The sequence below is a fragment of the Ctenocephalides felis genome, unplaced genomic scaffold, assembly GCF_003426905.1.
Source record: "Ctenocephalides felis isolate EL2017-DRISC unplaced genomic scaffold, ASM342690v1 CF-g0.4_SCAFFOLD_03573, whole genome shotgun sequence".
In the NCBI taxonomy this organism is placed as follows: Eukaryota; Metazoa; Arthropoda; class Insecta; order Siphonaptera; family Pulicidae; genus Ctenocephalides; species Ctenocephalides felis.
In genome coordinates, this window is record NW_020539727.1 from 24657282 (window position 1) to 24676248 (window position 18967).

General features: G+C 27.8%; 1 protein-coding gene across 1 annotated transcript in view; it reads right to left on the reverse strand.

Annotated features, from left to right (window-relative positions):
• Positions 1–18967, reverse strand: part of LOC113389131 (amyloid-beta-like protein) — a 71015-nt gene that overhangs the window by 38154 nt on the left and 13894 nt on the right. Inside the window, exon 2 of the mRNA XM_026626184.1 lies at positions 16716–16934. Within this exon, the coding sequence (XP_026481969.1) occupies positions 16716–16934 (219 nt within the window). The remainder of the gene's footprint in view (positions 1–16715; positions 16935–18967) is intronic.

An 18967-nucleotide genomic window follows, 5' to 3' on the forward strand; every position in this document is an offset into this window, starting at 1 on the left:
TATTTTTTGCACATTTAGCTCTGTATCTTCGAAATGGCGGGACCTTTTTTTGCCAAAAACTAATCACCTCTTCTCCCGAACATTACAAATTGAATGTTTTTTAGATCATTCAAATCCGATACTCTGTTCTCTCAAAAACTCGATTTGTATTTTCTGCACTCTTTGCTCCGTATCTCCGTAACGGCTGGACTTGCCCTTGCCAAAAACTAATCAGCACATCTCCCTATCAATAGGTATCGAATGTTTTTTAAACCATTCAAAACGGTTGATCCGTGAGCCCGAAAACGTGGACGGAAAAATGCGGACATACAAAACACACACAAACACATTCATTTTTTCTAAGGTATGCCAAAATGTTCAGAAAGTTTTGGAACGTAAACGCATTAAGTTATGTATTTTTTATCTAGAATCGTATTAACCTTGATGGTGTCTTAACGGGGTTGCACTGTACATATAACTAGCATTTTAACCCAGTCCATTAGATCGTTTCAAATATTAAAACTCTACATTTCGAGCTTATTAAAATATAATATTCCATTTTGTGCGCGCGAAGTAAAAATCCATTAATTAAAAATAGAAATAATGTTTGAAGTTTTAATTATGAAAAAAACTGATATTTTGCACAGGGTAATTTAATTTAAATTAAAGTTTTAATGAGATGGCAAATATAAAATAAAATTCACCAGGGTTTAACAACAATGGGTAAAATATCTTTCTTTTATCCATCTTTTATTTAATATCTATCTTTTACATTTGTCATTTATTTTCACATTAGTTTGTCGTTTTATTCCCAACTAGCGTCGGAGCATCCCTTTAATTAATTTAGTGTAATTTATTTTCGTGTCGGCACGCCATTTTGTTCCGAAAATTTCACCCCTAATTGTTTAATTATTCATTAAACAACTTTAGACGTACAAACTAAAACTGCCCTAAAAAACACGCAGAAAACAGTAAAAATTAACAGGAAATTTTAGTGCATTTATTTATTTTAGTAATTTTATATTATATATATCTTATATATATATAAAATTCTTCTGAAATGGCGTATGAAACAATAATCCTCCTAAACGATTATTAGGATTTTGATAAATCTTCCTGAAGTTTGTTAAGGATTTTTTTAGGATTTTTTTATTTATAGAAATATAGTTAGATTGTAGAAATGAATAGAGAAAATTACAAAATAACGCTTATCATTGTTTGACTCTAAAAATATTTAAGGCATTGTTTGACATTAAAAACAAATGGAGACTGTCATTTGCCAAACATTTCCATTCACTTATAGGCTAAGACAATATTAAAATATAATATATTTATGATTATGAATGAGAAAAATGCTATTATTGCCGAAAAGCAGCTGAGATGTGCCAAAAATTAAAATAATATAATAAAATACAGTCAACATGCGTCTGTCAGTGATCGCACATCAAACTTAGCCTATAATTCACTTTGACTGATTATTATTTTTTAACTAATGTAGTCGTGTTTTGCTTTACTTTACTAAATCACAATACAAAAAAATTTACTCATTCAAAAAATTATTTAGAAGTTTCATTGTGGCAAAAATTCATATTTTTGCTATCGGATACGGAATATTTACTCAAGTCAATGGAGCATTTTGGGTTTGAATTTTTTTACTGTGCTCCAATTTGTATGAATTTTTGGAATTAGGTGTGGAAGTAACAGGAAAATTTAGTGCATTTATTTATTATATCTGATGTAATTTTTAAACCAAAGTAAATGAAATATTTGGCGAATTTGTACTAAATTAAATTATCTATTTATTTGTCTAATATTATTACACCCTACAGCAACTCAGTAGACTTTAAATTAAAATAATAATTGGTTTTGTATTTAATTTTTAAAGATAATAAGTTTTGTATTTAATTTTAGAGAACCATAGAAAAACGTATGTTCCCTGTCGTGTATAATAATGTGATATTGGTTTTTATTCAAATATATACATAGAGTAGATATGATCGTATATGATGTAAAATATCATATTTTATCCTGTATGAGCTTTTGTTGTGTCCATTTCAGCGTGAAATAGAACCATCCATTATTTTACTTAAAATATGCTGATACAAGGATAATACTGGATAATATCCGAAAGATATTATATATATATATATATATATATATATATATATATATATATATATATATATATATATATATATATATATATATATATATATATATATCTATATATATATATATATCTATATATATATATATATATATATATATATATATATAATTAAAATTGTATACGATATTATTTGTAACAAAGATTTGTATTCATTTATTTTATTCAGATAACTTTTAGTTTTGACTAGATAGAATAAACCTGGAATCTAATTAATAAATAAGTAACAATTATATAATTTAAAAAATTATACAATTATATAAATTATTAATTTTATCCTAATTAAATTTAAATTAATTAATACGACTAATAAATTAACTATAAAGCTCTTATTTCTCTATATGGATACTTTTTGAACCGATGCTTATGTTTAAAAAAATTGAATTATTTTTAATTTATATATATATATATATATATATATATATATATACATGGTCTGTTCAAAAAGTACCCGGAATTACTAATAATTAAATTTCGCGGGTCTGGAGTGTCTGATTGTCAAAATTTTTTTTTATTGTGTTGGTATACATGCCCCTAAAGTATGATGAAATTTTCAGCTATATTCACTGTTTACTTTGTCTGTGGTAGTCGCTAAGGTTCGACGTGTTTTTCTGAGCTCGGCGATTTTTACAATGGAAGAATTGAAAAGTCAAAGAATTTGTATTAAATTTTGCGTAAAAAATGAAATAAAGTGTTGCAAAGTGCAAAAATTCACCAGATATGGCTCCGTGTGACTTTTTCCTATTCCCAAAGTTGAAGAGACCCATGAAAGGACGGCGGTTTTCCTCGATTGAAGAAATAAAGGCCGAATCGCTGAGAGTGCTCAAGGACATTTATTCTTCTACATTAATGTGGTCCCCTTCAAAGTAGTCCCCGCCAGATATAATACACTTATGCCAGCGTTTTTTCCAATTTTCGAAGCACCCTTGATATTCACTTTTTGATATGTCCTTGAGCACTCTCAGCGATTCGGCCTTTATTTCTTCAATCGAGGAAAACCGCCGTCCTTTCATGGGTCTCTTCAACTTTGGGAATAGGAAAAAGTCACACGGAGCCATATCTGGTGAATTTTTGCACTTTGCAACACTTTATTTCATTTTTTACGCAAAATTTAATACAAATTCTTTGACTTTTCAATTCTTCCATTGTAAAAATCGCCGAGCTCAGAAAAACACGTCGAACCTTAGCGACTACCACAGACAAAGTAAACAGTGAATATAGCTGAAAATTTCATCATACTTTAGGGGCATGTATACCAACACAATAAAAAAAAAATTTTGACAATCAGACACTCCAGACCCGCGAAATTTAATTATTAGTAATTCCGGGTACTTTTTGAACAGACCATGTATATATATATATATATATATATATATATATAAATATATATATATATATATATATATATATATATATATATATATATATATATATATATATATAAAGCTGTTTTCTTGTATTCACATCTTTGTAAGAAAAGCTCCGAATATAATCTTATTATAATTGGCCCATTTCAAAATATAATTCCATTATAATAGCCATTAGTACTCCCTCAAAATACTCGACAATAGACCTACAGATTGTTAAATACCACCAGAATTATATATACTCGTATATATATATATATATATATATATATATATATATATATATGCACATAGTTTTAAACGTAAACTTTATCTTGAAAATGTTTATTTTTATTTTAATAGGAAACAAACATGTTATAAGCAGATAATTATTAATAATAGTTTATAATAGAATAATAAAAATTGACTCATAAATAATTTAGATCAGCAATTCAAATTTATGTTATTTCATCTAGAATCTATTCTAATAAAAACAATAAATTCTAATAAAACTTCATTATAGTCGGTTAAAATAAATCTATAGCTTTCTCTTGATTTTGTCGAAATTAAGTAAATTTCCATATTAAAATATATTCAAAAGTAGAAAATTAATTTGGAAAAAAATATAAAAATTAAGGCCAAATGCCACTAGCACCTAATTTTGGAAATTATCGGTGAATTACAAAGTTTCCAGATATACATGTATCATTTTCCCGATAGCAAAATCATAAGAATCAAGGTTATAGCTGGTTATACATCTTTTTCCCTCTACTTTCAAATATTGTTGTTAAACAATGCATAACTTTACTGGTTTTTGACACATCGATGGTAGACCTTTTTAACCCCGGACCTTCATATATTACTATCTATTCTTCGATAAATTCTGTAAAATTATAACTGGTAAAATGTTATTCGACAAAATGTCCCTTTGATCGATACCAAATTTAGGTTCTGAATTTAAATAACATAAATAAAAAATAATATGACCTAGAAAATGTTTTATCAATACCAATGAGTATATAATTATACAAATGAGATCTATCAGAGCACCGTGTTTGAGAAAAATATGTCAAAAATGCATTTTCATATTAACATTTCAAAAAAGTTGATATTTTGAGTTTCTAGTAACACTTGCGGCTCTATTACATGATTTTACTGAATTGCAAATTTATAGCTGTTTTTGTAAGAAACATATGTGATTTTATATTTTTATAATTTAGTACACATATTAAGAAATAACATACTAAAATTTTGTAACTCTAGTATAACGTTTTATATTTTTAAATATTTTTCAAAATACTCATCCATCTGTGGACTTGCAACTATTGGAAACTAGATATGCAAGAGTGCATTTGTTTACAAAATTGCACATTCGAAGCTTTTTTTTGTTAAAAACATATGTGATTTTATATTTTTGTAATTGAGTACATATATTAGGTAATAACATACTAAAATTTTATAGCTCTAGTATAATATTGTATATTTTTAAAACATTTTTCAAAAGTACTTTTCATATCACATCCAACCGTCGATTCGCAACTATTAAAAATAGAGTGTGCATTGCAATTTTTTAGTTTTTTCTGTTAGAAACATATTTTATTTTATATTTTTATAATTCAGTACACATATTAAGAAATAACATACTATAATTTCATAACTGTATTACACGCTTTAGATTATTAGAATAAAACTACTCACAATTTAATCATAATTAAATAATATTCACGTGAAACATCCTATTAAACGTAATTGAACATCATCTGTCTAAAACGTTTGACATTTGACGTATTAGCCACCGTCCATTGTTTTATTTAAATTACGCTTCTAAAAAAAATTTCAAATTAAAAATTTGAAGATCCTACGCGATTTTGAAATAATATCTCACCTTTCCGACAACCTACTGATTAGAACGATATTTTCAAGACTAAGACTGGCCAAATCGGTTTAGCCGTTTTCGAGTTTTAGCGGATCATTTGATCGAGAACTCCATTTTTATATATAAGATACCTTTTATAACTTTTGAACGGTTTATCTAATTTAAATAAAATATTTGGCAAATTTGTGCAAAATTAAATTGTCTACAATATTGTCTAATGTTATATCACTCGGAGTGCTTTAAAAAGACGATTGAAGAGTCAAATTTCGATCCAAATTTCATAAATTTTGCTCCTAACGAAGTCATTATCCTCTGGTAAGTCGGTTTATCCTTCGCCAGGGGTAATAAACCTTAGTAAACCTTAATAAACCGTAAACCGTTGTGTTCACAGACCGACAACAAAGGATCCTTGTGCTATCTGAGCCAATCAATCTTGATGGCTAATGAAGTTACCAAAAGTTAGCAGTTTGCCTCCAAAATAGACACAAACACACATTGAAATACACACACACATATACTATGTAATTAATTTGCTCCACCTTGGATGGAGAACAATTTTGCCTGTGGGAAAATTAATATAATAACCCGAAGTTATGGGGATAAATATTGTAAATTTTAAAAGAAGGTGTGATAAAAAAAATCTCAGTTAAATGTGTATATATATATATATATCTTATATATAAAAATGGATCGCAAAATGTGTTGGTAAGCGCATAACTCAACAACGCCTGGACCAATTTGGTCAATTCTTTTTTTAAATTTTCGTTGAAGTCCAAGGATGGTTCTTACGGCGAGAAAAAACCGAATAATTGCCGAGAAAACCCTAAAAACAGCCCTTTTATTTTTTACATACAAACGTTTTCCAACTAAAACGTGAAATCAATTTGAGCTTTAATTTGTTTATAATGCGTAAATAAATAAGGTGAATTAGAGAATTTATAAAGGTAAACTGGTGGACAGATAAATTGAAGGATATGTAAAATGGTAGAGAGAAGAACTGGTAGATAGACAAATATGTAGATAAATAAACAGGTTGACAGCTTAATTGGTAGATATGTAGAACGCAATGTTAGATAAATTTGTAGGCCGGTAAAATGGTAGATTGATAAATAGGTTGATAGGTAAATTAGTAGACAAATTGTTAAACAGGTTAATTGTTCAACAGGTAAATTATTGAACAGGTTAATTGGTAGATATTTAGAACGGGATGACAGGTAAATTAGAAAGCATGTAAATTGGTTGACCGTTAAAATGGTGTATTGATAAACAGGTCGATAGATAAATTGGTAGACAGGTAAATTGATAGACAGGTGAATTGGTAGACATGTAAATTGGCGAAAAAGTAATTTGTTAGATAGCTGGTGGTCAGGTAAATTGGAGAATATGTAAAATGGTAGGCAGGACATCTGGTAAATAGACAAATAACAAGACGGATAAACAGGTTGACAGGTAAATTGGTAGACATGTGAAACGGGTTGATAGGTAAATTCGTAAATCGGTAAAATAGTAGACTGATTAATAAGTTTATAGGTAAATTCGTAGACAAATTGTTGAACAGATAGTAGTAACGTTAAACTAAATGTAACTAATACACATCTTTGTTCAACTTTTTAATTTAAACTAAATCACGGCAAAGCGTGAACGGGTACAGCTAGTATATATATATATATATATATATATATACATATGTTGTGGTAAATATATGTATGTATTATATAATAAAAGCCGCATTGTCCTCGACCAGTTGTGCAGTATATAGTGATCCGGCAAAAACTCGACTGCCAAAAACTTTGCCAATTTTCCGACAAACTACCACCAGGCCAAACACATAAATACATCTATGTATGTATACACATATAAATATATGTATGTATGTATGTATTTATTTATATATATTTATATATGTGTAGTTTTGCACGAGAGCCCCATACATATTCAATTCTAGAGAGTGCCCCGTGTGTTCAGGGCATTTAATTAAATCCTCTAGATTTCATTATAATTTTCATTCCGACAAGGAACATAATATTTATTAAATATTTAGAAAAATATTGTAAGAATTTTTATACTAATTTGAATTAAGTAAAAAACTAGCTGTAAGTGGAATTCTGTCTTAAGGCAATTAAGGCATCGTGCCTTAAGGCAAATTGCTGGAACTTCCCGTACCAAAAATTATTATTTTTTTAAAAACGATTAACATTTTTGAAAAAAAATTACTTTGAAAAAATAAGATTTTTGAGAAACTATAAATTGGACAAAAAATTACTTTTTTTTTGAAAAAAAAGTTTTTTTTTTTTTTTTTAAAAAAAAAAATTTTCTTTATTTTGACTTATTGTTAAAATCTCTATAAAATATCTGATAATTTGATGTGCATATGTCTAATGATCATTTTTGACCGCCAAATGGCTCATTTTTTTTACTTTTTTCTCCATATCTCCGAAACCGCTAGACCTACCTTTATGAAAATTTTATCGATTTTTCATCTTGTCAATACAAGTGAAACGTTTTTTGAATTATTCAAATCGGACGCTCCGTTCTCTTAAAAACTGAGTTACCGTTTTCGGCACTTTTTGCCCCGTATCTTCGGAACGGCTAGACCTGCCTTCGCCAAAAACTAATCAGCACGTCTCCTTATCAATACGAATCGAATGTTTTTTAAATTATTCAAATCGGTTGATCCGTGTTCCCGAAATCGTCGACGAAAATTTGTATCCGCACATACATACACACACGTACATACACACACACACACACACACACACACACACACACACATACATCCATTTTTTCTAAGGTATGCCAAAATGTTCAGAAACCTCTAAAATGTAAAGATATATAAAAATTTTCATTTTCGATTTTTTTGCGATTACTATAACTTACCCTACGGGAAGTTAATTAAATATAAAGAAAATAAAAGTAAGAGAGACTAACGAAGAATTTTTGGTCAAAGTCAACTAGATACATTTTTTACCATGATATAAATATAATAACTAGTGGTATATGGCATCGTGCCTTAAGGCAAATTGCAGGAACTTCCCGTACCGTAACGAAATATTCGAGAAATTCTAAACGTTTTCAACTATATTATCACAAATACTGTAACTTTCATTACTTTTGCTATCATGTTACATCTGAGCAAATCAAATATAAATCATAAATCATAAATCAATTTATCTCCAGAACATTAACAATCGCCATTTCATTTCGAATTCAATTTCAAAAAAATACTTGCCTAATTTATTCAAAATTAAAGAAGTGCTCCCGTATAGTCACAGTCTAAACGCATTTGCAAATAATTCTGTGCGACATTTTCACTTGTTCTGTTCTTAGCTTGGCGGCATTTTCACATTTTTTGATAGTTTTCACAAAATTGGAAAAGTGCTCCAATACATAAACAGTCTAAACGCACTTGGGTAAACATTTGTACCAGAGTGGCGCTTAGACTGTGCTTAGGCTGGGTAATTTTTTGAATTTTTAATCGAAAATTACAAAAATATTTTATGGAAAATAAAAAGGATGTAATAATTTTTTATCGTCAAAAGTAATTGTTTTGTCAATACAAGCAGAGAGTTTTTAGCTCGATAAAAACTCGATTTGTATTTTGTGCGCTCTTTTCACTTTATCTCCGTAACTGCTAGACCTGCCTTTGCCAAAAACTAATCACCACATCTCCCTATCAATTTTTACTGATTCTATTGTAAATTTTCATATTGAACTAAGATTTTATATAAAGTATATAATATATATACGTATGCATATATATATATATATATATATATATCTATATATATATATAAATATATGTATATATAAATATGTATATGCAAAAATATATAAAAATATAACATCTCCATATCCTCATTTATGAAATGCGAACATCCTTATATTTCCTAGGAATCTTCTTGATATTAAATTCTTTTCGTATTATACATGCATATATATATATATATATATATATATATATATACACCCTTAGAATAAATTTTCTTCCCATGATCGATAGAAATTAATAAATTATTTGTAGTTTTTGAAGTTCATTTTCTAATATTTCATTTGTCTAAATTCACTGATGATGACATAGAATTGTTTACCAAACCGTCTGCAAAAATAAAGAAATACCTTCTTTTTGTGTATTTATACACACATTATAGAAATAAATTTTTTATATATTCACTTTGTATTGTTTATACATTTAATTTTATTACATTTAATTATTTAACCATTTTTCAACTGGTGATATATTAATATAAATACTAAAATTCCATTTTTTTATACATTTAAATTATTAAAAGAAGTCATTTATTTAACTTTGCATATTTTTGCTTGCTTTTCATCATTTTATTTATAAAATAATTTTAACAATTATTTATTTATTTATATGTTTATATATCAATTCATATTGTTCATCAACCATTAATTCTATTTGGTATTTAACTCATCAATTTAGTTATTAATTAACTTATGTATTTATTTATTAATTTATGCACATTTTAGGAATTTGTTCATTTATGCATTTAATTAAAATATGCATATTTGAATCAAATATCAATTTAATACAGTTCAATTTGCAAGCAATTACAGAAATTTAATTTATATTACAAAACAATGGTAGTATTGATATTAATTTATAATTAGAAGGTATTTATCAATTTCTTGCTAATTTATTTATTTAAATTTATATTTAATTTTCAATTAACTCATTAATTTATTTATTTATTAACTAATTTACGCAAACAAATATTTATTTATTTATTTATTTACCAAATATTATTATTCCAAGTACATTGAGATACAACTTTTTACTTTACTTTTTTCTTTAATTTAAAAAAATGAAAATTATGTTCATATAAATTAATAAAATTATTGAAAGACAACAACAATTTATATTTGATGTATTTAAAAACATATTTAATCGGCTTTTTTATATTCTAAATAAAAAAAATTAAAAATAACTAATCTAAAATAATTTCTGTCAACATCATCATATAATATATTTAAGTCTGTTCTAAAAAAGCACGAATTTCATATACTTGTATATGAAATTCGTGCCAGAATAATTTATATATTTTATATATATATATATATATATATATATATATATATATATATATATATATACATATATATTATATTGAGATCATTTTTCCTACTCAAGTTCCACGTACGTTGTAAAACGAAAAAAAAACTCATAACTTTCTGTAACTTAATAACACCGCAGTGATAAAAATGTTTCTGGAACTTTTGCGATAAAATAAATATCCCAACATATTATATTTCCAACAATTTTATATCAGCAAATTTATAAACAAAAAATACCAGGAAAACTAAGCGTCGTAGTAAATGAAATATAAAAAAAACAGATCAAATTTGATAAGTTTTTAAAATATTATAAAATATTCTTTAAAAATAAAAATATTAATTTTATTTTTACTGAGACAAAAGATCATCATAATAAATATAATCTTCAATATTTTTCTCCATAATTTATTTCCATTATGATGAAAAGTGCAAAGCTTTAATTTCCACTTGGAAATAAGTAACTTTTCATTTATTTCATTTATTTTCCAGTGAAATTGTGCAGAATCCGACAAAAAATGTAAAAAATGCAATTTTCTGGTGTTAATGGCACTTTTGTCCTCATTGTGCAAAATGAATTATGATTTTAATTTCAGTCGTGAAAAATATTTATTTTTCGAGGAATTAAACTGGAAATGGTATGAGAGATTATTCTATTATATAAGGATATATATATATATATATATGTATATATATAATGAAAAAATCATTTACATTTTTATTTTATTTTATTTTATTTGTACAAATAACTATTGACTCATGGATATATTTAATTATTGTAAAAATCTTACAAAAAAATTGTTTTTCCACAAAGAAAGTGTTTTATTCTCAAATTAATTCTCCTCGTCTTGTCTTTTACTTTTCCTGATACAAAATGTTAATTTGTTACAAGTGAATCGATATTGAGTTCGACAGAAATAGATTAACTCGAGAATTCTCAACACGAGTTGTTGGTACGTTTCGACATTTCCATTCGACATACATAATTAATTCGACTCTAATTATTTCGCTTGTACAGAAATTCCTGTTTGTTTCGTACTAATGAAATGTTTTATCGACTACTGATATATATATATATATATATATATATATATATATATATATATATATATATATATATATAATGAAATTGTTTCTTGGGCATCCATCCAGTAATTAAAAAACAGTTTTAATGAAAAATGTTTTTATTTTAAGAACATACGTTTCGGGTCCTGATTTGACCCATCTTCAGTGCATACAAATAAATTTTGAAAAACAACACAAAGACACAAAATTGCACGAAAAAATAAATAAATGTGAAATAAAAAATTGATGAAACGTCTAGTTATGAAAAATTTTAAAAAAAATGTAAAATTAAAATAAATGATATATTTTATTATAAAAAAGCTTATTCCCAACTATATATATATATTTGTGAATAAAACACTTTCTTTGTAAGTCTTTTCCCAATTATATATATATATATATATTTATATATATAAATTAAATTATTCTGAAATTATTATTATTATTATAAAAAATAATAAATGAATTTGCTTCTGAGATTGATATCTTTGGTCGATCGGTGACAAATATAAAAAAACAAGCCAGAAAAATTATCCTTAAAAGACTGTCTTAAGTAGTGATTTATAGTTTATTAAATGTTTAATTTTATTAGTTTTTATTTAATGTTATATATTTGTAGTTTATACATATTAAGTTTTATGTATATATTAAGTATTATGTATATATACAAATCTATTTATGAACTCTTAATACTCAATTTTTTTATATTATCTTTAGTTTATATTTTGTATACTTTAAAATGTAATTATATTGTATTATTGCCTTGGGCGTTGAATAAATAAATAAATAAATAAATTATCAATGCGTTTGTTGATACTGTTTTTATCCATTTGAATGAAGTATGACTCTGCAAAGCGTCTCTAAGACTTATAATAAAGTCTAAATTAAAGCAATGATTATAATTTTTATATAATAAGTGATCATAGTTTGATTTTGATTATATTTTTGGAATTTCTGTAATATTGTTAAAGATGTTTTATTAAATGATGTCTTACATATATTGCATTGCAATCTTCATAATCAATTCAATAGATAAATAGATTGAGAAATCTATCAGATATAAAAGAATGCGAATAAAAAATATTTTAAAGGGGAGAGCTTTTGTATATGATAAAGTTAGAGGAAATTATTAACTTCCCGTAGGGCAGTTATAATAATGGGCCGAAAATCGAAAATGAAAATTTTTGCATTTCTCGACGTTTTGAAGGTTTCTGAACATTTTTAAGGGGCATACCTCAGAAACTAAATCGATGTGTGTGTATGTGTGTTTTGTATGTCAGCATTTTTTCGTCCACGTTTTCGGGCCCACGGATCAACCGATTTGAATGATTTAAAAAACATTCGATCCCTATTGATCCGTTACAGAGATACGGAGTAAAGAGTGCAGAAAATACAAATAGAGTTTTCGAGAGAACGGAGTATCGGATTTGAATTATCTAAAAAACATTCATTTTGTAATAATTGGGAGAAGAGGTGATTAGTTTTTGACAAAGACAGGTCCCGCCATTTCGAAGATACAGAGCTAAATATGCAAAAATGGCAGTTTTTGTGTGAACTAAGCGTCCGATTTGATTGATCTAAAAAACTTTCTGCTTGTATTGACAAAACAATTGCTTTTGAGGATAAAAAATTATTACATATTTTTTTATTTTCCATAAAATATTTTTGTAATTTTGGATTAAAAATTCAAAAAATCATCCAGGCTAAGCACAGTCTAAGCGCCACTCTGGTACAAATCTTTACCCAAGTGCGTTTAGACTTTCGCACAAAATTATTCGCAAATGCGTTTGGAATGTGACCATACGGGAGCACTTTTTCAATTTTGTGTAAATTAGGCAACTATTTTTTTTTTTTGAAATTAAATTCGAAATGAAATGACGATTGTTAATGTTCTGGAAATAAATTGATTTATGATTTACATTTGATTTGCTCAGATATAACAAACAAGATAGCAAAAATAATGAAAGTTACAGTATTTGTAATAATTTAATTGAAAACGTTTAAAATTTCTCGAATATTTCATTACGGTACGAGAGGTTCCTGCAATTTGCCTTAAGACACGGTGCCATACACCACTAGTTTTACTCTTGGTTCAGATAAGAGAGCAAATTTGTCTTTTACTATTTGGTAGTATAATCGAATGCATTAAATAAATATATGTATATAGAGAGAAAGCAAAAGCATTATAGTGTATGGAACATTTTCATTACATGTCGTGTAATAATGTGTCTGGCCTGGTCGTCTGCTAAAGTCGTTATCGAGCGAATGACGGTGGCGACGCCCCACGGAAAAGCACACATGTGCAAACACCCACACAAAAATACACATACACATATGAACACACGTACACACACACATATTGTTGTGCACCACTGCTATAATTCAATAAATAATCTTATATATAAAAATGAATCGCAAAATGTGTTGGTAAGCGCATAACTCAACAACGCCTGGACCGATTTGGCCAATTCTTTCTTAAAATGTTTGTTGAAGGTACAAGGAAATAATCGAATAATTCTCAGGAAAACCCTAAAAACAGCCCTTTTCTTTTTCACATACAAACGTTTTCTAACTAAAATGTAGAATCAATTTGATTTTTATTGCTATTATATAAAGTTCATATTAAATTAAAAGCAGTCACTGTATACTCCTTCTAAACGATTATGCGGATTTTGCTAAATCTTTCTGAAGTTTGTTAAGGAAATTTTCTAGGGTGTATGTGATTATAGGGTACTGGGATGTATGTGCAATATTGTAGAAATAAATGGAAAAAATTGCAAAAAACGACATGACATCGTTTGCATTAAAATTAATGAAAACTATCATCTGCCAAAAATTTCAATTTACTTATGAACCTAGACAATATTGGAATATGTATAATAAATTTATGATTATGAATAAGAAAAATGAAATGCCTACATTATTATTGCCGAAATGCAGCTGAGATGTGCCAGAAATTAAAATAATATAAGATACAGTATATGTATAATCTTTTTAAAAAAAAAATAATTTTTGGTACGGGAAGTTGCAGCAATTTGCTTTAAGGCACGATGCCATGCGCCCCACTAGTTAGTTAAATTAAATTTAATGAAACATAATATCAGTCTTTTATATATAAAACTAGCAAACCCGACGAACTTCGTTTCGCCACAAGATGGTTTCGTGAGAAAGATGAAGAAATTTTTTGTTTGTTTTATATTTGAAAAGGAAAAATTCGATTTTATTATATAACAGTAATGAATTTATTTCGATTACAAAAATGAAGTGTTTTTTAGTTGAACTTTTCTAACTAAATGAAAGTGAATCCGCAAATTATCCGTTTCATTGAAGTGCTCTTTGGTAAACCTCATTTTTTGTTTTTTGGTCTGGCGTTAACATAAACAAAGCGGATGGTTTTCCAACTCGTATAACTGCCCATGTGAAAAACAATGATTTTCTAAATAATCTATTTGAAATATATCCCGCAAACACTTAGCGATTGGCCTTGCGACTTGTTATTGCGAACGCAAGGAAATTGCAATTGTTTGAAGTCAAACGGAAGACCAATCGGAATCATTGGTATGTCACCAAATCGCCAGCAATTTTTGATTGAATGGTGAAATTCAGTGCGTGTACATCATTATTCTTTGCGGAAATCAAGAATTGCTCGTTGACTTAACCAAGCATAATTCTGATAATTCTCACTAATGTCATTACTCGAATTGTTAATTACGGGGTAAAGGACTTACAAGTCCTCTGAGAAGTGCAAGCAGCCTTTACAATAAACTACCGGACGAACTAAAGACAATGACGGACCTAAACAGTTTCAAAAGTAAATTGAAAAATTACATAAGAGATAAATGAAACTAAGGAGTTAATATCCCTATTTTAAATATTATATTACTTCTGTTTTGTAAAAATATTAATTACAATTAAGTATAAGTATGTATGTATGTATGTATGTACGCAAGCGTTCTGTGTGTGTGAAGTTCCAGCAATTTGCATTAGGGCACGATGCCATGCACCACTAATTTTTCTAGCTATAAATCTTGCGGAGATCTTTTCAACGAATGCAAAATTATCGAAATGGGTTCGTGCGTTCTGGAGTTATATCGTTAGGAAGGAAAACCCGACTTATTTTTATATATATAAAAGATATATATATATATATATATATATATATATACTAGCTGACCCGGCAAACCTTGTTTTGCTATTAAGGTATATTCTAAACAATTTCAAGAGAATCAAAAATGTTAATACTTTAAGTGTATAAGGATGTGTTGTTTGAGCGGAGAACAATGAGTAGCTGTCAAACAAATGAGTAGCAGTCAAACAAAAATTATTAGTTTGTTGTACATGCTAAGTATTAGAGATGAAGCTGCATGTGAAAAACGATTTTTTTGCTTTTCTGGGTTTTTTTTTTTCAATTTTCTTAGCTATAAACCTTGCGGAGCCCGAGACCTTTTAACGAATGCAAAATTGTCGAAATCGGTTCGTGCGTTCTGGAGTTAAATCGTCAGGAAGGAAAACCCGACTTATATTTATATATATGTAGGTAAACAAGTATCTTCTATCACCTGACCTTTTTGCAGTGTTCCAGTATGTCCATACAAAACTTTGATTGAATAGCGCTCTATCTAAACGTTAATATTAAGAGCTAAAACTTTCAGAGAATTGTTTTTTGTCAATTTGGAACCATTTGAGCCCCTGGGAGCAAGGAAATTCGAAAATGACCATTTTAAGGACCACCCTAATATAATAGATAGAACAAGTATCTTCTATCCCCTGACCTTTTTGCAGTGTTCCAGTATGTCCATACAAAACTTTGATTGAATTGCGCTCTATCTAAACGTCAATATTAAGAGCTAAAACTTTCAGAGAATTGTTTTTTTATCTATGTGGAACCATTTGAGCCCCTGGGAGCAAGGAAATTCGAAAATGACCATTTTAAGGACCACCCTAATATAATAGGTTGTCAAATATCTCCCTTCCGCCTTTTTGTATTATAAACCAAGAGCAAAAAAGCGGAAGGGAGATATTTGACAACCTATTATATTAGTGTGTGTGTGCGTGTATGTATGTGTGTGCGGATACAAATTTTCGTCGACGATTTCGGGAACACGGATCAACCGATTCCGATTATTCAAAAAACATTCGATTCTTATTGATAAAGAGATATTTTTATAAGTATGTAGATAAATAACTATCTTCTATCCTATCCCCTGACCTTTTTGCAGTGTTCCAGTATGTCCATCTTGTCCCGAAGGCAGGCCGATCCCCTCGGCGGCTTCGCCGTCAGATCGGCCGTCCATCGGCCGTCGTCGGCCAGGTGCTGCGGGTGGTAGCCCTGGCCAGGGTCGCACAACACCGCAACCTGGGGCTCCCAGCGGGAGGAGCCGCTCGTAGCCAGGGCGGAGGCAGAGGACGAGGCGCCGTTGCTGGCGGCCTGGAAAGATAAAAGATTTATGTTAGTGAATAATAAGAAACATATGTAATACGTAATAAGCGACTTTTTGAATTTTTAAAATATCTCAAAGCGTTCTCGAGATATTGCATTAAACATTTCGATTTTGCAGGATCCATATTGATTTTTTACAACTTATAAAATTTGCAAAGTGTAAAAATGCAATTTTGCAAAAACTATTGCAGATATTTTGGTGATTCAAAAAGTTGTTCTAGAAACATTTTTAATTTGCCATCGAATAGTAATACCCTCCACTTCCAATTTTCACTAATTAATCAAGAATATACTTTCTTCATATACAAATTTCAAGGATCTGATAAAATAGTTAAAAATGCAAGTTGATAGCATTTCTATACCCAACTTATATATTTTTAAAGCTAGTTTTTCATTACCGATTGTGTTATTTAATGTTTTCTATATGAGTATGCAAATTTAAGTTGTATTCTCAGTGAACGAGTTAAAACAACAAATCGTGATTATCACAGTGTGATGGCAAATTAAAAATGTCATATGAACCACTTTTTGAATTACTAAAATATCCCTAAAGGTTCCCGAGGTATACCAATTTAGGGTTTTGAAATTTTTCTAATCGAAACTTAATGTAGGAACTGATGGTCTTTTAGGTATCGTAACGGTATGATTAGATAGGTAATAATTAGATTTAAGTCCTTTAACGTATTGTAATAGATCTTGGGTACTTTTATATAAAAAAAGAGTGCGCATAAGGTTCACACGCGATTGAAGTAAAACTTATTTTCTACTGAGCAAGATGGCATTTAAGTAAAAATAAATACATCATATAACAATTTTGAATAATATTTCTTAATGATAATATGGTAATACACGTGATGCACATATTTATTAGTGTCAAAAACATTATACACATTTATATAATGATAAATTATAAATTATATATCTATAATAGCATTAAATATATGTATAATATTTAAAAACAATAATGTAATTAAAGTCAAGCAAGTTGCATGAACACTTGTAAATAATATACTTTGTCAGTATAAAATGAGTTTTAGCTATTTAGATACAATTTTATATCAAATATTTGTTATATTGTAATTTAAAAAAAAAACAAAAACTATATTTAATTATATTTTTCAATAGAAACATATTTATGTTATATTTAACTCAAGTTAGCGTTCCGACTAGTTTTACTCATAATATCAATATCTAAGTGTATATAACAATTTATACCAAATCTTAGTAAATTTCAACGAATTTGTTTTCAATGTAAACAAATCAAGTAGTCTAGAATAAAATTTTCATGTTATTTAACAAAATGTCCCAAATCCACTTATTGCTGATTATCAAAATACTGAACTCTGCGTTCGGCAAGTTTTATTCAAAATTAAGTGTATATATTAATTTATACTAAATTTTGGTAAATTTTATTTACTTTTTTCTAATGTGCGCAAATTAAAGTGCCAAAATTAAAGTTTCCATGGAATTTAAGAAAATGTGAAAAAGTGTCCCAAATCCACTTATTGGTAATTATCAAAATACTCTAGTTTGTGTTTCGACTATTTTTATTCAAAATTTCAATGTGCACGTGTATATGATGAACTATACTAAATTTTTGTAGATTATATCTAGTTTTCAAATATGATATGATATCGGTTTGTCATTGTAATTAGTATTTAGAAATGAACCTTCATTAGAGAAATGAAGTAATTGCTGATTAATGAATTCTGTAATACTCGTTCACACAGTGGATTATGTTAAACAACGCCTAAACAAATATTGTTTTCACAATTTCACTCATCATATAATATTTGTGTTTGAAGAACTTCATGTAATTAAAATTAACATACATTCATTGACTGCTTGTATTTTTTTTTACTTTTTCGCTGGCGATATAATCTCATTTTTTACACAACTGTAATATCTGTCTTGCCTAAAAAATATTTTCCATTTTAATAACTTCAAAAATTTATAGAAACTACGAATAATATAGAAATCATTTCTAAATTTTTACTTTGAAAATTGATATCTGAATTGGT